A 22,409-nucleotide genomic window follows, 5' to 3' on the forward strand; every position below is an offset into this window, starting at 1 on the left:
TCTAAACAGGTAAAAATGTAAAAGTCTTAAGTACCAATAAAAAAATATAGATATATATAGATATAATTTTTTATAAAATTAAAAACATCACTGGGCTAATTATTTTATTCAAATAATAAGAAAAAGTATTCTAAACATAATTAAAACAGTATATTCTAGAAATTTACATAAAAATTTTTATACATATTTTTTTTGAAATATTTGCAAAAAACAATTAAAATAAATTATCTATCGAAACTTTGGTTAAAATGTTATCCAAATCGGCAAGTATTTCTTTTTCAATAACTTCACACACTGATCTTTTACACTTTTTTCTTGTCTTCTTATTATTATCTGGAATTTTTGCTGACTCAGCAATAATTTCATCTACAGTAGGACTTAGTGCTTCTTTACAAGATTCTGGAATTTTTGAATTGTTGGTTTTTGTTATTTCATCATCATAAATTACTCCACGTTTTTCCGATATTTTTCGTTTTTTGTTAGAATGAATTTTGCGATTTAATTTTCGTTTTTTTAACACAAAATTATCAGTTTTTTTACTATTTTTATCTGCATATAATGTACAAGTTATTGGTCTGATATTTTCTTTACGGTTTAAAGCTTTTTTGGTAACATCACCCGATAAAAAATGTGAAAATTGTTCCATATCTGCTCTAATATAACTTTCCATTCCCGTTTTACGTTTTCCCGATACGATCGGTGTAATTGAAGACGGCGCAACGAGTTTTACAAAACCACATATTTCACTGTAATTACAGTGGTTACTATATGGCACAACATGCATTAATTTTTGTTCTATATTAGGTAGGGTAGTGTGGTTCTCCCAGAACATTGCAGTTGGCTTAATTGAGATAGTAGGAGTTGATTTATTCCAATTTTCGACAGATTTTTTCGAGATTTCACAATTTGAAATTGCATGAATTCTCGATGTAGCATCTTTTGTAAAAACGTCCGGTAGATTTAATAATTTTAATCTTGTAAGCATCGAACTGTCAACATAAATGTACTCGTTTAATGCTTTTGCGACATTTATTAGTAAAATCTCATGTCCTGTCCATGAAGTCCCAATTTTGATGCGATAATCAGAAAAATGTTGGCATAATTTAATCACCATATCAGTGGCTATATCTTGAGTTGAAAAAGAACAAGCAGGATGACAATATGTGTTGTCAAGATACAACAAATCAACTTTCAAGTTCTCTTTCCCACAGTGTGTAACAATTTCCTTGTGAATTTCAGAGTTTAGCCGAAAATCACCGGTGTATAATATCCTGTAGTTATCGAAATCAAATAAAAACATGCATGCCCCCGGGCAGTGGTTTGCTGGTATAACCCTTACTGAAAAAGATATATTTTGGTTCTGAATCAAATGTGTTTGTCCTTCTTCAAGGGTTTTAATATATTTCAATGAAATATTGAATTTATGATGAAGTAGTTTAGCGGTAATTGGTGTACAATGTATCATTTTCAACCATTTTGAAGTTAAGCCTACAGTGTGATCAGTATGCATGTGAGTTAGAAAGTAAAACTCAACATAATTTTTGATTTTTGATGAAAAGTAGTCCACAGCTATTGGAAATCCTTCTAAAATATGGCCATTCATTTTCGTTTTTTTTATATCAATTTAAGGGTTTTTTATATTTCAGTTTAAACTAAAAAAAAGTTAAAATATTTTGAATATAGAAAACACCAGTTTTTAGTTTATCAAAGTAAAAAACTATCCTAAAGTCCTTAACCTACAGCAATGCATGGTTAATGATGTAGTGGTTAAAACACTTGGCTTTACAACATGGGGTCTTGGGTTTGATCCCTAATAGTCCCATATTGTAGCTCTATTGAATAAGGTAAACTATCAGAACTATATGAACTCCTGCTAAGCTAACACTTAATAAGCAACTTAATTCGGCAAAAAATCTGAAATAAACTGTAATAAGCAACTCAAGACAGGCAGACGGGGGCAGAGTCATAAATGTTACTCTATGTTTCGGCCTAAAGTCGATCTCGACTTCCCACATCGAGGATAAAGATAATATTAAAAAAATTAGCACAATCTGACAATGTCGATTGTATAAACAGCTAAAGGTTCGTGACGTTCTGGCGATTCATATGCTACTAAAACTGTGAAGAAGATTCCTTATTCTTTAGTGTTTTCTAAAACTATAATCTATAAGTGATTTGCCCCCATTTTTAATTAAAAACCCCCTATAAAGAAAGCACATGTTAGTTGTGTTTAAAAATGTTTAAATCGACCCAACAAAATCATTAGGTTATCCTCGACTAAACAATATCATTAATAATCAAAAACTGTAAAATAAAATTGTTAATAAATAACTTAAAATTAAAAATATATATATACATAAGCAATAAATTAATATCATTTACCTTAACGCAATTTTAAAAATATATTTATAATTCGATGTAAACAAAACATTCACAAACAAAAAAAATAAATTTGGTTTATTAAATTACTCTTTTTAAATAATTTTTTTTATACATCAACTGCTCACAGCATACTTTAACAAATATTTATAAATTATTAAATTCAAAATGAAGAAAGTCGGTTACTCTATTTTCAATAACAAAGTTTTCACTTGTTCTATGCTCAAGTTTAACTTTCTCAACATCATCGATAAAACCTCCATTGTAGTAAAATCTATCGTCCAAAGAAACCAATCTATCAGCGGCATCAATGTACTTGGTATGTAATAATTCATAAATCAGTCTGCATATCTTAAACACAGATAAAAAGTTAAAAACAACAAAATAATAATGCATAATTGTAGTAATTTTAAAACGCAGATTATTGGGTTTTAAAGCAGCTTTTTTATACAAAGCAATTTGTTACCATGTACTTACATTTGAGGAAAGAGTACACACAACAAAGTCGCACGAAATTAAAATCTTAAAGTCTATTACAATTCCTTTTAAACCAACTTCGTTTTTTCTATTTTCTTTAGAAGCAGACATAGCAATTTGCTCGTCGTAAATAAATTTGTAATCTTTATAACTGCAAAATAAAATTTTGATTTATTATTAGCTATGCTTTTAATTTTTGATATAAATTCTTTTAAATAAAATAAAATAGATTACGTATCACGAAGCTGTGGTAGTACTGTTACGTCATCAGTTGCAACAAAAACTGTTCGGGGAATAGAATGGTTGTAATAGCCAGATTGTCGTAATATTTTTCGACTTGTTTCATGTATTTTTCGTTTGGTTGAAATTCAATTCTCTTCAAGGTCTTAGTTCGTCGAATGTGAATTCTAAACATATAATTATTTGATCATAGACAACGCATATTTAAAATAAATGTTTTTTAGTTTAACTTACCCAACCAATGGATAATCACGAGGTTCGTTAATACCTAGTTTTCTCTTTTGAGCGTTTATTTTTTCTTGAAACTCATCAGTAACTTTAGTCATATACTTAACAATTTGACCAAGCCACCAAACTGAAACATCGGTTTGAAATCTTGAAGTAATTTTCAATAACCCGGCAGGAAACATTAATTTTTCATCATAAACAGAATTTGTTAATTCTATTCTTTCCATGCCATCTAGATAAACATTTAATAAAATATAATTGCATTGGTTAAAAAAACCTTTTCTTTAACAATTTCAACCTTGTGTTGATAAAGACGACCCTACAGTATAACGATTTGTTTTATAAATATATCAAAAACATTTTACATAAAAAATTCCAAACCTGCATCTTTTAAATGTGCACATCTGCAAGTGTTAGGAAATAAAGAAAGAACAGCTTCTTCTGTTCCATATTGATTTCCTTTATAGCTCATTACTAATGTTTTATTTTTTAGTAAAGCTAAATGCATACACTTAGCAAAGTGATGCATTGTGCAACCAATACCACATCTTCTCTCATGCCGACATAACAAGATTTTTCTTGCACTGCAATTTTTGGGATTCTGAAGTTAAAAATATTGAAATTTAAAATTCAAACCCTATGTATAAGTACGTAAAGTTTTTAGCAAATTGTTTTTAAGCTTACATGTAATTCTTCTAATTTGTCTTGTACTTTCTGCCCAAGTTTGAGCAATTCATTTTCATTACCCAAAATTTGTAAGTCTTTAACTGGCCTACGGTCCGAAAAAACAACCTTCTTTGATAAATCTAACATACAAATATTTAATAAATATCAAGCTTTTTGCACATTACCCAAAAAGAATTAATTACCATTTAAAAAGTTATGCTTTATATATTTACCTGTTTTAAAACCCAATTCTCTAACTTGAATTGACTCTTTAACCATTTTAAACTTGTTTGTCAAGAAATATCTGCAACCACATTTACAATTTATAAATAATTTAACTTTTATAGTACAACTATATACAAACAATATACAGTATCATATTTAGTCCTACCTGTTTTCCAAAACAACATATACACTGATTCCTAACAGTAGACAGATAACTAAATTTAGAAATTGTCTAAAAACTGACATTATTTGCTTTTCAATTTTCTAATTTAGAAATATACTGAACACTCTATAATATATCTACAGCACTGAAACTAGTTAAATACGTTATTTAAATCACAGTATGAATCGATAATAGGAAATCATACATTACAAATTCTAAGAACAGAATATTATATATTGTTTTAATCCAATATGTTCGATGGATTTTAGTTTCCTTTTAAAATTGTTTTATATTTTAATCTGATAAGATTAACTTTAATTACTCTATCTTAACTCTTGCACAAAATAGTTTAACACTAATTTAATTTTATAGGTAATGTAATTGTTTTAATTCAACGCAATCAGCTTAAAATTTAAGATCATTTTGATAAATTTAACCATAGCAATAGCCAATATTTCAATTTTACGGACAATAAATTTAAATACTAAATATAAAAATTTAAGTTATTTTGCATTAAATGAACTCTACATTTGAATAATTAAATTGTTTTTATTTTGTTAATATTTTAAATATAAATTTTCGACTTCTTACATAATCACAATATTTTAAAACAAATAATTATAAATTATTGAACTCAAAATTGGGGATGTCAGTTACTCTATCATTAATAACAAAGTTTTTGCTTGTTCTATTCTCAAGTCTTGTTTCCTTAATACCGTTCATAAAACCTCCTTTAAAATAAAATCTATCGTCCAAAGAAACCAATCTTTCAGCGGCATCAACGTACTTGGTATGTAATATTTCATAAATCAGTCTGCATATCTAAAATACAAATACTAGTAAAAAGCAACAAATAAATAACGAATAGAGACAATTTTTTTTTAAATTGCGTTTTTATTTATTTATATAAAAGATTATTTTATACCAAGCAATACAAGAACTTTTAAACTAACATTTGAGGAAAGAGTACACACAACAAAGTCGCAAGAAGTTAAAATCTTGAAGTCCATTACAATTCCTTTTAAACCTTCGTCGTTTTTTCTATTTTCTGCAGCTGCAGATATTGCTATTTGCTCATCGTAGATGAATTTGTAATCTTTATACCTGTGTAAAAATACTTATTGATAATAACTTATATATTTTTTATGGGCATATGCTTCCAAACAATATAGATTACGTATCACGAAGCTGTTGTAGTGCTGTTACGTCATCAGTTGCAACAAAAACTGTTCGGGGAATAGAATGATTGCCAGTTGCAATAGCCAGATTGTCGTAATATTTTTCTACTTGTTCCATATACTTTTCGTTTGGTTGAAATTCAGCTTCGCGTCTAAGTTTATCAGTTCGTCGAATGTGAATTCTAAACCAAAATATATTTTCTTAAAAATTGTTAATTTTTGAATTTAGTTTAACTTACCTGTTAAGTCCATTTATATGAAAACTGATTTATATTTTCTCATTAATTTTAAATACAATTTCACACTCGGTTGGACACCATTAGCCGCTATTGTGCGCTTCTTTTGGATCGCCTTATCGCCTGGTCATTTCAAGTTTTTCCCTTTTTTCCAGCGTTCTTAGTCACGTGATTTGTGTTTCGCCTTTTTTGTCTTTATTTGTATCGTAACTTGGAATAATTTTGGAATTCTACTTTTAGTACGTCATATATTTAGAATACGATTCGCCCTGTTCTAACATTTCAAAAATGGTCTTTAGTTAGTTTTTTGTTAAAGGTAATATTGATTTGTAAGTGTTAAGCCAGTATTGTTTTTTGTTAATTGTTTTTCTTGTGTACTGAATATTGAATACATTGTAGAGTATTTCAATTGTTGTATCAGTCGAGTTAGACAGTTGCAATTCTGGGCCCATTATCGATATTATTTTTATATTAACTGAGATCAATCTGTGATCAAGGGGCGTATTTTATTCTCCGATCAACCTATTGTTGGTCACGTGGGGTATAGTTAGACAAACCCTACATTTATTTATGAAATTGTATGACATTTGGTCATATCATTGAGTTAGTATAGTTAGTTAGATTTGTAGATTGTTTAGGCCAAAATTGATGAAGTTAAAAGCCGATATGCGACAATGAACGAAAGGTATCAAAGTTTTCTATCTTTGTGTGTAACCTCTGCTTCACCAACACATGGAGCTCCCTCAGTAATTGGGTCCCGCCATTCTGGATCTGTTAGCTCGCAAAGAAGCAGAGGTAGCGTCGAGGCGCTTAAAGTTCAAGCCGAACAAGTTCAAAAGGAAGCCGAATTAAGTCTTCGGCAGCTTGAAATTCAAAAGCAACAAGAAGAAGAAGAGGCAGAAGAAGAAGTCCGCGAAGCTGAAGCTAGGGCTCGTGAGGCCGAAGCTAGGGCTCGTGAGGCCGAAGCTAGGGCTCGTGAGGCCGAAGCTAGGGCTCGTGAGGCCGAAGCTAGGGCTCGTCGGAAAAAGCACACTGCGGCCCTTAAAAGCATGGGCGCACAAATTGAGCTTGAAAAGGAAGTAACCAGGGCTCAATCCAAAGTTCTTGAAGCCGAAGCCGAGTTAGAGGGTAGCGTTTTTGGGTCTGACGGATTCGTAGAAAGGCCATCAATTTCGCTTCGACAATTCGCTTCACCAGCTGCTTTGGGGATTGATCAAGCCATTAACAGCTTATCACCCAAACGGAGTGACCCGACCCCTATCTTAGTTACCCAAACGGGGCCGGTGTATGATTCCACGCCTATTGTCAAAGAAACCCAGCAAAGTGTGCCCCGTAGCCAATATTTGCCAAGCTACTTAGCGCAAGACGCCACCTTGCCAAGAATTACGATTGACAATTTTAATGGCGACATTTTAGAATATGATTCTTTCATCATGCAGTTTGATAAATTTATAGATTGTAAAATATCGGATGACGGCGCCAAATTGCAGTTTTTGTTGAAGTATTGCACTGGCGAGGCGTTTGAGGCAATTAAAGGTTGCAAAGTTATTCGTAACCGAACAGAGGCTTACAGAGAAGCGAGATCACGACTTGATGAAAAGTTTCGTGCCAGTGATCTTATCATGGAGGCGGCAATGGAAACCATACTTATTGGGCCTCCCATTTCTGAGTCAGATTCCGATGCTTGGAATAAATTGGCAGACAGCATGTACTACTGCAGCTGTACCTTAAATGCGGGAGGCTATGAGTCCGAATTAAACAGCCGTGAGACAATAAGCAAAATCTATCGACGATTGCCCGAACAAGTGCGGCGTGATTTTATAAAAATTTCAAAAGATAGAGAAAGAACCGATAGGAAAACAACCTTCGATGATTTGTTATAGTTCGTAAGGGAGTTGGCCCGATCATCAAGGCATTACTACCAGCGCATTCATTTTGAGCAATGCGATAAAAAATTTTCCGACATGAAAGGGAGGCGATTTCAATCGAAATCAAATCGGCCTGCCAGCAAGAGCTTTAACGTGAAGGAGAAAAGTTCGGCGCCATTATCATTTGTATGCTGTCCTTTGTGTAGGAATGGACACCAGCTGTGGCGTTGCGAAATCTTTAAAATGAAAACGTCGATCGATCGATATAATTTCGTGAAAAATAAAAGGTTGTGTTTCAATTGCTTAAGAGAAGGCCACATGAATAACAATTGTCCGACAACAATGGCCTGCAAAACATGTAGCAAAAAACATCACACTTTGCTTCATTACAACAAACCACAACCGAATGAAAACTTAAACGCACCTACAAATAATGAGAACGCCGAAGAAAGAGCTGTCACCGCCTGCGGTACACAGAAAAGTAAAAATGTGAAACGGTTCAAGGTGCTTCCAGTAAAGGTTTGGGGCAGCGACCCAAACAAAATCGTCCAAACTTATGCATTTTTGGACGACGGTTCCGACACAAGTATGTGTACTAAAACGTTAGCCAATCAATTGGGGCTTAACAAAATCGACCGCCATGTACAGCTATTTACAGCAAATTCACTTACCGAATATGATACCATTGTTGGAGGTATGCATATTCAAGGCATTAATGAAATCGAGTCATTTAATGTAGACGAGCTTATTGTTTTAAACGACCTGGTTGATGTAAGTGAAAGTATACCCACTAAAGATGTAGCAAACCGCTACGCGCATCTTAATGATCTCACGTTTCCGAGACTTAAGAACGCAAAAATTGAATTGCTTCTTGGTAACAATGTACATGAAGCCTTTAGGTTAAAGGAGCAACGTGTGGGTAAACCTGGTCAGCCATTTGGCCTGCATACAGCGCTTGGCTGGACACTGTTTGGTTCTGACTACTCTAATAGGTCAGATAACAATGCACGAAAAATCAATTTTCTACATAGCCTAGATGGCATTGATGCTTCTCGTAGAATATTGGTCAACTCGTTTAATCAAGACTTTAAGGATTTAAACGACGTTCAACGCCATGAGGCCTCAATAGAGGATAAAAGGGCTTTGGGAATAATGAAATCGACCGTTAAAAAGGTTAACGGTCATTACCAAATTAGATTACCGTGGAAGGACGATCTTGCAAGACCGTCAAATAATCGAAAAATGGCTGAACGAAGGCTTCAGTAATTAAAGAAGAAATTGCAAGCTAACCCTGAACTTTTTTCCAGGTATAGGGATAAGGTTACTGAATATGTAAATAGTGGCCATGCCACAATGATTTTAGATGGTGAAATTAGGAATTTAAGTAACTTTAAATATTATATACCTCACCATTTTACAGGGCCTAAATTTCGTATTGTTTTTGATTGTGCTGCTAAACATTTAGGCCTATCTCTTAATGACTATTTGTTACAGGGGCCTGATTTAACTAATAATCTGGTTGGCGTGCTTTTGCGCTTTCGCTAGGAAAAAATCGCTTTAGTTGCAGATATAAAGGGCATGTTTCACCAGGTGTTCGTTGATCCCAATGATCGGGATGCCTTTACGTTCTTGTGGTGGCCAGAAAACGACCTGTCGCGAACTCCGGTTGATTACCGCATGAACGTTCATATTTTTGGCGCGACGTCATCGCCAAGTTGCGCTGCATTTGCATTACGTAAGACAGCTGACGACAACCTGACCGGTGCGAACGAACAAACCCTGAGTACTGTAAGGCAAAATTTTTATGTTGATGATATGTTAAAATCGTGTAGTAGTGTAAATGAAGCCTTGCATTTGTTACGTGATATTCAACCGCTTCTTAAAAGCGGCGGCTTCCATTTAACTAAGTTTATTAGTAATGACAAAACTATACTTGCTTCTGTTCCTTCTGCAGAGTTGGCATCGTCAACGTTAAATCTTGATTTACATGAGTTGCCAACTGAACGTGCGTTAGATGTTTATTGGGACACCGCCCTTGATTATTTTAAAGTGAAGGTAAACGTTCAATTAAAACCTTCCACTAGACGTGGTATTCTTTCTATGGTAAGTCAGGTCTATGACCCATTGGGCTTTGCCCAACCATTCATTTTACCTGCACGTAAATTACTGCAGGAAGCATGCAATTCACAAGTAGGTTGGGACGATCTGTTACCCAACAGTCATATCACTAAATGGAATGCATGGTTACGTAATCTAACCCTTTTGGAGCGTATAAGCGTTCCCAGATGCCTTAAGTCTTCTTTAAGCATGTTAAAAAGTATTCAACTGCACACGTTTTGTGATGCAAGCAGTATTGGTTATGGAGCCGTTAGTTATCTTCGTGTTGTTGATTTGCATGATGTGATTTTATGTTCTTTTGTTATGGGCAAGTCTCGCGTTTCACCTTTGAAACCTGTAAGTACGCCGAGACTTGAGCTTACGGCAGCTGTTATTGCCGTAAAACTAAGCACGCTAATTCAGCAAGAGCTTGAGTATAAGCTGGGCGACATTTTCTACTGGACGGATTCGACGACGGTGCTTCAATACATTCTTAATACATCAACACGATTCCACACTTTCGTTGCCAATAGATTGGAATTTATTCACGGTCTTTCTAAGCCGTGTCAATGGAGACACGTTGACACCAAACGTAACCCGGCTGACATAGCATCTCGAGGTCTTATGCCAGACAAAGTAGATAAGGCCGAAATTTGGTTTAATGGCCCGCAGTTTTTGGGTCAAGTTGTTAATGAATGGCCCGCTCGCCCACAAGTTTTGCCACCGCTTGCCAACGACGATCCTGAGTTGAAACAAGAACCAGCAAAGTGCAATTTCACAAAAGAAATTAGCAGCACTGGCATTGAGCGCCTTTTTTCTCGCTATTCATCTTTTTCCCGATTACAACGCTGCGTGGCATGGCTTCTTCGTTATAAGCAATACCTGAGGTGGAAGGCTGAAACTCGAAATTTAGCAGCAAGTTCAACTTCGTGTAACACCAATTTTCTTAGTCGTCAGGAGATAGATGCTGCCACTACCGCTATCGTACATGCTGTTCAGCACGACGTTTTTCCCGAGGTTATTAAGTTGCTTTCTAACCATGAGAACTTTCAGTCGCCTGTAGTAATGAGTAAAGGAGAACTTCGCAATTCAAAAGTTCTCAGCTCGTTGCAAAAGTTGTCACCCATTTTGGTCAATAATGTAATCTATGTTGGAGGAAGAAAAGTCTTTGGTTGATAGGAATGCAAAGCATCAAATGATCTTGCCTTCAAACCACCCTGTCACTGCCCTCATTATTTCGTCTCATCACATACGTCAAGGTCATTCCGGAACCTTGCATGTGGTAGCCTCTATCCGGGAAAGTTTTTGGATTTTGCGTGGCCAGGCAGCTGTTCGAAAGGTACTACGAAACTGCAGACAATGTAGACGATGGAACGCGAAAATCGGTGAACAAATGATGGCCGCATTACCCTCATCAAGGGTTACTGCCAACAGGCCGCCATTCACCTGTGTTGGTGTCGATTATATGGGCCCCATACCTGTCAAGCTGGGACGGAGCCAAGTTAAGCGATATGCTTGTGTTTTTACCTGTATGGCCACCAGAGCAGTCCATATTGAGGTTGCACAGTCGCTTGAAACAAGTGCCTTTATAGATGCATACAGAAGGTTCATTTCAAGAAAGCCAACACCGAAACAAATTTTTAGTGACAACGGCACTAATTTCGTCGGTGCCGAACGTGAATTGCGTATGGGTATAAGGAAATGGAATAAAAACAAATGCATGATGCTATGTTGCAGAATGAAATAGATTGGAGATTTAATCCCCCTGCTGCAAGCCATCAAGGCGGAGTATGGGAGCGTATAATAAGAACAGTTCGAAAAATTATACGTTCAATCACCGGTGAACGAGTTCTTGACGACTACGGTCTCATGACGTTGCTCACTGAAGTTGAAAGGATCTTGAATAACCGACCTTTAACCCCTATTAGTGATGATCCGCGAGACTTGGAAACGCTTTCTCCAAGTATGGTTTTAAAAGGAGCAATCGATATGTCATTGCCCCCTGGAGAATTTATAAAAGCGGATGGTTATAAAAAGTCGCCTGGCGCCTGACCCAACTAGTCGTCGATCAATTCTGGACGCGATGGCTAAAAGAATATTTGCCGCTTTTGCAATTGCGACAAAAATGGCTTCGGCCCGTGAGAAATTTTGCTGTTGGTGACGTAGTGTTGATTGTGGATGACACAATTAAAAGAGAATACTGGCCGAAGGGATTTATAGAACAATGTGAAAGTGACTGTAACGGACTTGTACGACGCGTGCGTGTAAAAACCGCCACAACGGTTCTTTGGCGGGCTATTAGAAAGCTGTGCCTTCTCGAAGCGCAGCAATGACTTATAACGCGTTTTTCTTTCATTCATTATTGCATGTATCGTTATCATTTCACCTCATGTCACTCGTGTGAACTTTCGTATTTTCTTACTCTTTGATGTGTACGATTATCGTATATTGTTATAATGTAATATTTTCCTTTTTGACGATTATCTCACGTCATACTGTTTGCTGCATGCTCACAGTGTATATTGGTTTCGTTTTTGATATAATGTACTTTGTTTATTGTGAAATGACTTCGTATCATTTGTTGTGTACTCGGTCATTTGGGGCCGGTATGTTAAGTCCATTTATATGAAAACTGATTTATATTTTCTCATTAATTTTAAATACAATTTCACACTCGGTTGGACACCATTAGCCGCTATTGTGCGCTTCTTTTGGATCGCCTTATCGCCTGGTCATTTCAAGTTTTTCCCTTTTTTCCAGCGTTCTTAGTCACGTGATTTGTGTTTCGCCTTTTTTGTCTTTATTTGTATCGTAACTTGGAATAATTTTGGAATTCTACTTTTAGTACGTCATATATTTAGAATACGATTCGCCCTGTTCTAACATTTCAAAAATGGTCTTTAGTTAGTTTTTTGTTAAAGGTAATATTGATTTGTAAGTGTTAAGCCAGTATTGTTTTTTGTTAATTGTTTTTCTTGTGTACTGGATATTGAATACATTGTAGAGTATTTCAATTGTTGTATCAGTCGAGTTAGACAGTTGCGATTCTGGGCCCATTATCGATATTATTTTTATATTAACTGAGATCAATCTGTGATCAAGGGGCGTATTTTATTCTCCGATCAACCTATTGTTGGTCACGTGGGGTATAGTTAGACAAACCCTACATTACCCAACCAATGGATAATCACGAGGTTCGTTAATACCTAGTTTTCTCTTCTGAGCGTTTATTTTTTTTTGAAACTCATCAGTAACTTTAGTCAAATACTTAACAATTTGACCAAGCCACCAAACTGAAACATCGGTTTGAAATCTTGAAGTAATTTTCAACAACCCGGCAGGAAACATAAGCTTCTTATTATAATTAGACTTTAAATCCAGTTTCTCAATATTATCTTTGTAAACTTCTGATAAAAAAAGCTTTTTATAATAATTAAGAATATTTTTTTCAGTTTATACTTTAGTTGTTTTTGATGATTCCTAATTAAACATACAAATATTTTATTTGTTTTTATTATTAACCTGTTTTTCTTAAGTTTTCACATCTATTCGTATTTGGAAATAAAGCAAGAACAGCTTCTGTTCCATAAAGATTTCCTTCATAGCTCATAACTAATGTTTTATTTTTTAGTAAAGCTAAATGCAAGCACTTAGCAAAGTGATGTATTGTACAACCAATACCACATTGTTTCTCAAGGCAACATACCAAGATTTTTCTTGCACTGCAATTTTTTGGGTTCTAAATTTAAATTTGTTTGTACAAAATCTAAGTAAAATTCAAGCATCCCTGTTATTTGTATATAAATAAATGCTTTCTTTTGTTTATTAAATACTTACTTGTAATTCATCTAACTTCCATTGTACTTTTTGTCCAAGTTGTTTTAATTCATTTTCATTTTCTAATAGTTGTTGGTTTATAACTGGCCAAAGTGCTAATAATACAAAACTTAACTTTAAGAAATGTTGAGGTTCTGATTAATTTAAAAAGTATCAACCTAAGTAAAAGGTTAAGTTTTATTTAAAAAGTAATGATTAATAGATTTATATTTACCTGATTCTCTTATTTGAACTGAACTTCTTACTATTTTATATTTGTTAGTCAAGAAATACCTGTGAAACAATTGCAACTAATAAAAAATTTAACTTATTATATTATGACTGTAATAATGTTATATAAAGTATAATATTTAGACATACCTGTTTTTCAAAACAACATACACACTAGTACCTATCAGTAAACATTTAAGTAACCTTATGAATTGTCGAAAAACTGGCATGTTTTGATTTTTCAATTTTCAAACTAACGCTATATAAAACACATAACAATATATTTATACCGCTACGATTGATTAAGATATTCTCCATATGTTTTTTTTCCATATAATACTATTGTTCTGTGTATATTCTGATTACTTTATCACTTGATTTAAACAAAAATTATTTGGGTCTATTAAAACATTATGTTTTGTGATTTATTCTTTGCTAAAGCTAAGATGTTCCTACTTTTTGTTGAACTTTAAGTCTTAGTTTAGATGTTAACCTTTTTTATATGATTTGTATGATACATATTTAAAGCCTGTTTATCTTATTATGTTAAAATTTAATTTATTGGTAAAAATAGAACCAAATAACTGAATTTTCGTAATATTAATTCTCATATTTATACAAATAAAATATTTTTTATCCCTAATAATGTAGAAAAATATCAAAAAAACTAAACTCATGATATACAATAATTTATATTTTAAACGAAGTGATTTTGTCCTTAGTAATTATATTGAATGATTTCCCGTTTTATTATTATTAACACAATAAGGAGATTTAAATGGCATAAGCTACATTAGTTACTATTAAATAAGATACAGTATTAAGTGTTTAATATTATTCTAAATTAGTAAAAAAAGAGCCAAAACATGCCGATTTTTCAAAAGTTTTTTAAAGTACTTAAAAGTTTACTGTTTTTAGGAATTTGTGTTTATGTTGTTTGGAAAAACAGGTAGGTCTAAATACTATAATAAATGTTATTAAATTATTGCCATAATGTTAAAATAAAAATATTTATAAATTGTGGTTGCAGATATTTCTTGGCAAACAAGTTTAAACCGGTAAACAACTTTGTTCAAGTTGGAGAATCAAGTTTTAATAGAACAAGTAAATATACAAGGCATTGCTTTGCAAATTTAAATACATATTTTTTTATGGTAAAAAAATCAAATACTTAATACTAATTTACCATTTACCCGTTAGATGTATTGATGAAGTTTAATAAATTGGACCGTCAGTCAGTTAAAGACAAGCAAATTTTAAACAATGAAGATGAATTGCTTAAACTTGGTCAGAAAGTACAAGACAAATTAAAAGAAACACAAGTTAGTTTTAAAAAATATTTGCTTACAAACAACAAATATGTTAATACGTTTACTCAATTCTGCCTAGGGGTTGAATTTAAAACTGCAGTGCAAGAAAAATTATGATATGTCGTTTGAATAAAGGTTGTGGTATTGGTTGCACAATGCATCACTTTGCTAAGTGTATGCATTTAGCTTTACTAAAAAATAAAATATTAGTAATGAGCTATAAAGGAAATCAATATGGAACAGAAGCTGTGGATATTGTTTTTAAGATGTTTAAGAACAATTTTAATGTTTTAAAATAATTTTAAACAAAGTTAAAATTTATAAATAGATTACAATTAATTATCATAGCAAGTCAATTGTTTTAGATTTGTATCACGATGACATTGAAAGAATGGAATTAACAAAATGGGATTATCGTGAAAAATTAATTTTTCCTGCCGGGTTGTTAAAAATCAACTTGAGTTTTCAAACCGATGTTTCAGTTTGGTGGCTTGGTCAAATTGTTAAGTATATGACTAAAGTTACTGATGAGTTTTAAGTACTTATGTTTTTTTATACTTATGTTTTTTTACTTTTTATCTGTGTTTAAGATATGCAGACTGATTTATGAAATATTACATACCAATTACATTAATGCTGCTGAAAGATTGGTTTCTTTGGACGAAAGCTATTTCAACAATTAATGTTTTATTAATAATGTTAATAAAACTACACTTAAAATAGATTAAGCAAAAACTTTATAATAGAATGAAAAAGAACAAACTTTTTTTATTTTAAGTTTAATAATTAATAAATATTTGTTTTATTATGTTGTGAGCAGTCGATGTATAAAAAACATTTATTTAAAAATATAACTATATTAAAATGAATGTTTGTGTTTTTTGTTTGTAAAAGTTTTGTTTAATTTGAAATATAAATATACTTCAAATTCGTATTAAGGTAAATGAAATCAATTTTTTTAAATTGTTGAAGTGCTTTTTAATATATACACTTGAATAAAATAAATATAACTTACAAAGTTTAAATCATGTGTGTGTTCTTACCATTACACCAAGCTGCCGGTCAAGTTGTTTTTTTACATAAATTAACAATTCTTAAATATATAAACAGTTGATTAGCTGTAACGACAAACCTGTCAAATAAATATCAACTATAATCCAACAAACGTATGGAATTAATACAAAGAATTTTCGTTCTTGGTAATTATATTGGATAATTTCCTGTTATATTATTATTAACACACACAGTAGAGATTTAAATAACACTTGGTAAACCAGTCACAAGAACATAGATATAGTATTTCGTGTTCAATATTTTTCTAAATAAGAAACTAAAGATGCAAAACATGCCAGGTTTTCGGCAAATTTTCAAGTTTCTGAAATATTTATTGTTAGGTACTTGTGTTTATGTTGTTTTAAAAAACAAGTATGACTGAATATAATTTGTTTTTAATGCTTTATGATATTTATAATATAAAAAGTTTTCAGATTTTAATTTTTATTTTTCAGATATTTATTCAGAGATTTATCCGTGATGACAAAAACTTTAATTTCTGGTAAAAAATCAAGCTTGAGTCATACCGGTTAGTATAACAATTTTATTTTATTTAGGCTTATAAATTAATTTACTAATTAAAAAATTAAATAATAAGTTTTTGCTTTAACAAAATTTTTAACAGGGCGCTGGCCAAATATTAATAAAACGCTTCTGGATAATGAAATAAAATTGCTTCAACTTGGGCAGAAAGTACAAAAACAATTAGAAGAATTGCAAGTAAATTTAAAGCTAAACATGTTATTTTTTTATATTAAGTTTTTTTAATTTTTTTTTTATTTTGGTTTTTCGCACATTGATAAAAGTAAATAATAAATACGATATACAATAAATATTACAACAATGCGACCGAAAAAAAAGTAATAATATTTACATGCCAAAAGTAATAATATTTACATAAAGATTTTAAGTATGTTATGGCATGGTCACCAAGCCCAAAGTTGTAAGTTTAAAGCCACGAATTTTTTTTTAGAATCCGAAAAACTGTAACAACAGTGAAATATTACTTTGCCACGTAAAGGGAAGTGGGTTCGGTTGCACTGTGCATAGTATTTCTTTGTGCATGTTTGCCGCTTTGCAGTTAAACAGAACTCTGGTTTTAAACTACAAAAAAGATCGCTCATACGGCTACAACAACGTCTTTGCTTTACTGCCAAACACCAATAAATGCCCGCATTTGAGAGGTAAAATATTTTTTATTCGTCTTTAGCCTAAGCTGAAATATTTTAAAGTTTTTGGTTGGCTTACGAAGATTTACATTGAAACAATTTTAAGCATTTTAATTTCAGCTTTTAAACAATATTAATATTTTTTTGTGTATATCCTTTTCCTTGTTGTGGGAAGGTTGAACGCACGACCTAAACATAAAGTAACATCTGTTGCCCTGACCCAGTTTTAAGTTGCCTGTGGCAGTTTGGGATATTATAGATTATAATTGCCCGATAATTATGCTGCTGATTAAGTGCTGGCTCAGCAGAAGTTTATACCGTTTGTAAAGTCTTACCCAAAGGCGCTACATCATGAGAGCAGTGGAAATTAAACCCATAACCCCATGTGTGTATCAAGTGTTCTTGCCACTACACCACGCTGCCGGTAAAAACTAAATGTTTATTTTTTCTTATTTAGAGGCAGAATCAAATCATATTAAAAAAGAAAGTAATTTTAATATAGATATTTGGTCAAAAAAGAGTAGAGTACTTCCTGAAACTTTAATAAATATTGCCTCTCAATTTCAAACCAACATCCCAATATGGTGGATTGGACAAATAATAAAGTATCTTACGAATGTAAATGAACAATTTCAAACCAAAATAAACTCGAAAATGAAAATGTTAGGAATCCATAAACCTCGTGATTTTCCATTAGTTGGGTAAGTAAGTTGAGTAACAATAAAAAATAATTATTGTTAAATTAAATATTTTATCTTTATTTACATATTTCTTGGTTTAGAATCCATATTCGACGAACCGACAAACTAGATAAAGAAGCCGAGTTTTATGCAAACGATATCTACATGAAACATGTGAAAGAATGGTACGACAATTTGGCTATTACAACTGGCAATCATTTTATTCCCAGAACAATTTTTGTTGCAACTGATGACGTAACAGCACTACAACAGCTTCGCGATACGTAATCTATTTTCTATTATTTTATTCAAAAAATTTTATAACAAAAATACCAACATAGCTTATTATAATTCAAAAATTTATTTGCCCAGTTATAAAGATTACAAATTCATCTACGATGAGCAGATAGCAATATCTGGAGCTGCAGAAAATAGAAGAAACGACGAAGGTTTAAAAGGAATTGTAATGGATTTCAAGATTTTAATTTCTTGCGACTTTGTTGTGTGTACTCTTTCCTCGAATGTAAGTACACCAACTAATACTTGCTAGTGCAACACAGTTAATTCAATTTTTTGGTTATTAACAAAAGCACGTGAAAAATAATTGCCCAATAATTATACTACTGATTAAGTGCTGGCTCGGCAGGAGTTCATACCGTTTATAGTGCCTTACTCAAGGCCGCTACAGCATGAGATCAGTGGGAATTGAACCCACCACCCGATGTGTGGTGTAGCAAGTGTTCTTGTCACTACACCACGCTGCCAGTTGCTACACCCCGCTGCCGATTTAAATTGTTTTAATGGTGAACTTTATATTTACACAAATAAATGTTTAACTTTTTGTTAGGTTTGCAGATTGGTTTTAGAAATATTCCATACCCAATACATTGACGCAGCTGACCGATTATTTTCTTTAGATCTAAAGTATTACAAGGGTCCTGGTTATAGAACCCAAAGTATGCAGGGAATCAAAAGAGATTTTTCGTTTGAAAGCGCAACTGCCCTTTATCCAAATTTTAAGTTTATCAATACAGACCATTAAGTTTGTATTAATATTTGATAGTATAAACGTATGTATACATGTTAATAATTATTAGTGTAAATTAATGAACTTGTTAATATTTACTATAGTGTAAAATTGTTGGTATTTTAACATTTGTTTATGTACTTATGTTACTTTATAAAATTGTTTAATGTTTTCAAGAATTAGTTAATATTTATTTTGGCTGTGATGTCGCTCTACATTAAAATAAAAAAAATATTACAAAATAATAAAATAAATAGAATACATTAAAAAACCTAGTAAATATTATTTTGAATATTCTGTACAATGCCAAAGATAAATTTATTACCATCAAACACAATTTTTTAATTTTAAAAATTACTTGGTTAAAAAAATAGCAAATATTAAATAAATACATATGTATTTAATATATATATTTTATATATGATAATCTAATTTAAATATCTAGAAAAATTACCTATGACTATTTTGATAAACGCCTTTTATGTTAGTGTGCACATTTTTTATTTTAAATTTTATTTTGAAGTACTTGTTTTTCACATGAATTAACAAGTAAATTATAATAACAGTTTTCGGCTGTAACACTAATTTCATTATTATATTAAATTAATATCAAAATGTTATCCAGCAAACATATCAGATTGAGGCAAAATATTTTTGTTCTGATTAATTATATTGAATGATTTCTTGTTTTATTATTATTAACAAACACACAATGAGACGATTTAAATGGCACAAGCTTAATCAGTTACTGTTCAATTAAATACAGTATTAAGTGTTTAATATTATTCTAAATTAGTAAAACAAGGACCAAACATGCTGGTATTTAAAAAGTTTTTAAAGTTACTTATATTTTTATTGTTAGGAATTGGTGTTTATGTTGTTTTGGAAAACAGGTATGCCTAAATACAATACTTTATGTTGTTTGAATATAACGATAATAAAAAAAACTAATTTACAGTTTTAATTAAATTCTAATTGCAGGTGTTTCTTGGCAAACCAATATAAAAGAGTAAGAAATTTAATCCAAGTTAAGGAATCAAGTTTTATTAGAACAAGTAAATATATATATTGCAAATAAAATTAAATATTGTTTTGGCTAATGATTAAAAACTTAATAATAATTTACCAACTGCGTGTTTGATTTTTTGATGAAGTTTAATAAATTGGGCAGTCAGTCAGTTACAGACCAACAACTATTGGATAATGAAAATGAATTGCTGAAACTTGGGCAGAAAGTACAAGAAAAATTAGACGAATTACATGTAAGTTTTTTGAAAAAAAAGTTGGACTTTAATTTTTTCTTTTTAGGATTTGAATTTTAAATCTCAAAATTTTGTTATTTAGAATCCCCAAAATTGCAGTGCAAGAAAAACCTTGATATGTCGTCTTGAGAAAAGATGTGGCATTGGTTGCACAATGCATCACTTTGCTAAGTGTATGCATTTAGCTTTACTAAAAAATAAAACATTAGTAATGAGGTTTATAGGAAACCATTACGGGGCAGAAGCCGTTCTTGCTTTATTTCCAAATACGAATAGATGTGCACATTTAAGAGATGCAGGTTTGACATCTTTTTAATCTTTACTCATAATGTGGGAAGGTCGAATGCGCGACCTTAACATAGAGTAACATTTGTTACCCCGACCCAGTCTTTTGCCTTTAGCAGTTTGGGATATTATATAGATTATATTTTCCCGGTAATTATGCTGCTGGCTTAGCAAGAGTTCATACCGTTTATATCGCCTTACTCAAGAGCGCCACAGCATGAGAGCAATGGAGATAGAACCCACGACCTCATAGTGGTGTAGCAATATTCTTACCAATACACGACGCTGCCGGTTAAATATAGTATTGTGTCCAATATATTTAAAAGCAAATTTTTGCTTTTGGATTTACTTGCCGGCAGCGTGGTGTAGTGGTAAGAACACTTGCTACACCACACATGTGGTCGTGGGTTCAATCCCCACTGATCTCATGCTGTAGCGCCCTTGAGTAAGGCGCTATAAACGGTATGAACTCCTGCTGAGCCAGCACTTAATCAGCAGCATAATTACCGGGCAATTATAGTCTCTATAATATCCCAAACTGCCACAGGCAACTCGAGACTGGGTCGGAGTAACTTATGTTACTCTATGTTTAAGTCGCGCATTCGACTTTCCCACATCGAGGATAAAGATATATACAAAAAAAAAAAAAAAAAAACTTGAACAAGGTTAAAATTTATTTAAAACTTACTCTTAAATATATTAAAAAATATATTTTTTAAATTTTTACCATAATGAAATTGAAAGAATAGAATTAACAAAATCTGTTTATCACGAAAAATTACTTTTTCCTGCCGGGTTGTTGAAAATTACTCCAAGATTTCAAACCGATGTTTCAGTTTGGTGGCTTGGTCAAATTGTTAAGTATTTGACTAAAGTTACTGATGAGTTTCAAGAAAAAATAAAAGCTCAGAAGAAAAAACTAGGTATTAACGAACCTCGTGATTATCCATTGGTTGAGTAAGTTAAACTAAAAAAAATTTATTTTAAATATACGTTGTTTTTGATAAAATAATTATATGTTTAGACTTCACATTCGTCGGACTAAGCCTGGAAAGAGAGGCTTCATTAAACCGAATGAACTTTACATGAAGGCAGCGGGAAAATATTACGACAATCTGGCTATTACAACTGGCAATCATTTTATTCCTAGAACAGTTTTTGTTGCAACTGATGACGTAACAGTACTACCACAGCTTCGTGATACGTAAGCCGTTATTATTTTTATTTCAAAAAACATATAGTTAAAATTAACAAAAAAACTTAAAAAAACTAATTTACACAGGTATAAAGATTACAAATTCATCTACGATGAGCAGATAGCAATATCAGCATCCAAAATAAACAGAAAAAATAAAACAGGTTTAGAAGGAATTGTAATGGACTTTAAGATTTTAAGTTCTTGCGATTTTGTTGTATGTACTCTTACTTCGAATGTAAGTTGAAAAATTCTTGTTGTGCTTGGTATAAAAATATTCTTTTATAAAAACAAATAAAAACGTTATTTATTTGTTGCTTTCTACTAGTATTTGTATTTTAGATATGCAGACTGACCCATGAATTGTTACATACCAAGTACATTGATGCCGCTCAAAGATTGGTTTCTTTGGACGGAAGTTTTTTTTACAATGGAGGTTTTATAAACGGTATTAAGGAAACAAGACTTGAGAATAGAACAAGCAAAAACTTTGTTATTAATGATAGAGTAACTGACATCCCCAATTTTGAGTTCGATAATTTATAATTATTTTTATCAATATATTGTAAGCAGTTGGTAAATAAAAAAATATATCTAAAATATCAACAATAAAAAAAAATTTTA

The 22,409-nt window shown here is 31.9% G+C and overlaps 5 protein-coding genes across 5 annotated transcripts; 3 read left to right on the forward strand and 2 right to left on the reverse strand.

Moving 5' to 3' along the window:
* Positions 1-95: 95 nt before the first annotated feature.
* Positions 96-1,640, reverse strand: LOC145752834 (5' exonuclease Apollo-like). The gene has a single exon (XM_082569184.1). It carries the CDS (start codon positions 1,601-1,603, stop codon positions 215-217), a length of 1,389 nt encoding a protein of 462 aa, XP_082425310.1. The 5' UTR covers positions 1,604-1,640; the 3' UTR covers positions 96-214.
* A 6,263-nt stretch (positions 1,641-7,903) lies between these two features.
* LOC145753560 (uncharacterized) lies at positions 7,904-8,926 on the forward strand. The gene has a single exon (XM_082569965.1). The coding sequence runs from the start codon at positions 7,904-7,906 to the stop codon at positions 8,924-8,926; it is 1,023 nt and encodes a 340-aa protein (XP_082426091.1).
* Positions 8,927-9,238: 312 nt separating this feature from the next.
* On the forward strand, positions 9,239-10,933 carry LOC145753561 (uncharacterized). The gene has a single exon (XM_082569966.1). The coding sequence runs from the start codon at positions 9,239-9,241 to the stop codon at positions 10,931-10,933; it is 1,695 nt and encodes a 564-aa protein (XP_082426092.1).
* A 19-nt stretch (positions 10,934-10,952) lies between these two features.
* On the forward strand, positions 10,953-11,809 carry LOC145753562 (uncharacterized). The gene is made up of 2 exons (XM_082569967.1): positions 10,953-11,448; positions 11,505-11,809. Exons 1-2 carry the CDS (start codon positions 10,953-10,955, stop codon positions 11,807-11,809), a joined length of 801 nt encoding a protein of 266 aa, XP_082426093.1.
* Positions 11,810-12,925: 1,116 nt separating this feature from the next.
* Positions 12,926-14,034, reverse strand: LOC145753563 (alpha-(1,6)-fucosyltransferase-like). The gene is made up of 5 exons (XM_082569968.1): positions 13,955-14,034; positions 13,809-13,867; positions 13,595-13,689; positions 13,280-13,496; positions 12,926-13,164 (listed from the first exon to the last, which is right to left on the reverse strand). The coding sequence occupies exons 1-5, from the start codon at positions 14,032-14,034 to the stop codon at positions 12,926-12,928; spliced, it is 690 nt and encodes a 229-aa protein (XP_082426094.1).
* Positions 14,035-22,409: the final 8,375 nt, after the last annotated feature.

The sequence above is a fragment of the Corella eumyota genome, chromosome 5 (genome assembly GCF_963082875.1).
Source record: "Corella eumyota chromosome 5, kaCorEumy4.1, whole genome shotgun sequence".
Lineage (NCBI taxonomy): Eukaryota > Metazoa > Chordata > Ascidiacea > Phlebobranchia > Corellidae > Corella > Corella eumyota.

Excerpts from the sequence above, each read along its gene's own strand:
- LOC145752834 (XM_082569184.1), bottom strand. The coding sequence starts at position 1,603 with ATGAATGGCCATATTTTAGAAGGATTTCCAATAGCTGTGGACTACTTT.
- LOC145753560 (XM_082569965.1), top strand. The coding sequence starts at position 7,904 with ATGAAAACGTCGATCGATCGATATAATTTCGTGAAAAATAAAAGGTTG.
- LOC145753561 (XM_082569966.1), top strand. The coding sequence starts at position 9,239 with ATGTTTCACCAGGTGTTCGTTGATCCCAATGATCGGGATGCCTTTACG.
- LOC145753562 (XM_082569967.1), top strand. The coding sequence starts at position 10,953 with ATGATCTTGCCTTCAAACCACCCTGTCACTGCCCTCATTATTTCGTCT. Across the intron at positions 11,449-11,504 it reads CGAACGTGAATTGCGTATGG|ATTGGAGATTTAATCCCCCT; the intron begins GTATAAGGAAAT and ends AGAATGAAATAG.
- LOC145753563 (XM_082569968.1), bottom strand. The coding sequence starts at position 14,034 with ATGCCAGTTTTTCGACAATTCATAAGGTTACTTAAATGTTTACTGATA. Across the intron at positions 13,868-13,954 it reads TATGTTGTTTTGAAAAACAG|GTATTTCTTGACTAACAAAT; the intron begins GTATGTCTAAAT and ends ATTGTTTCACAG. Across the intron at positions 13,497-13,594 it reads GGAAGTTAGATGAATTACAA|AACCCAAAAAATTGCAGTGC; the intron begins GTAAGTATTTAA and ends ATTTAAATTTAG.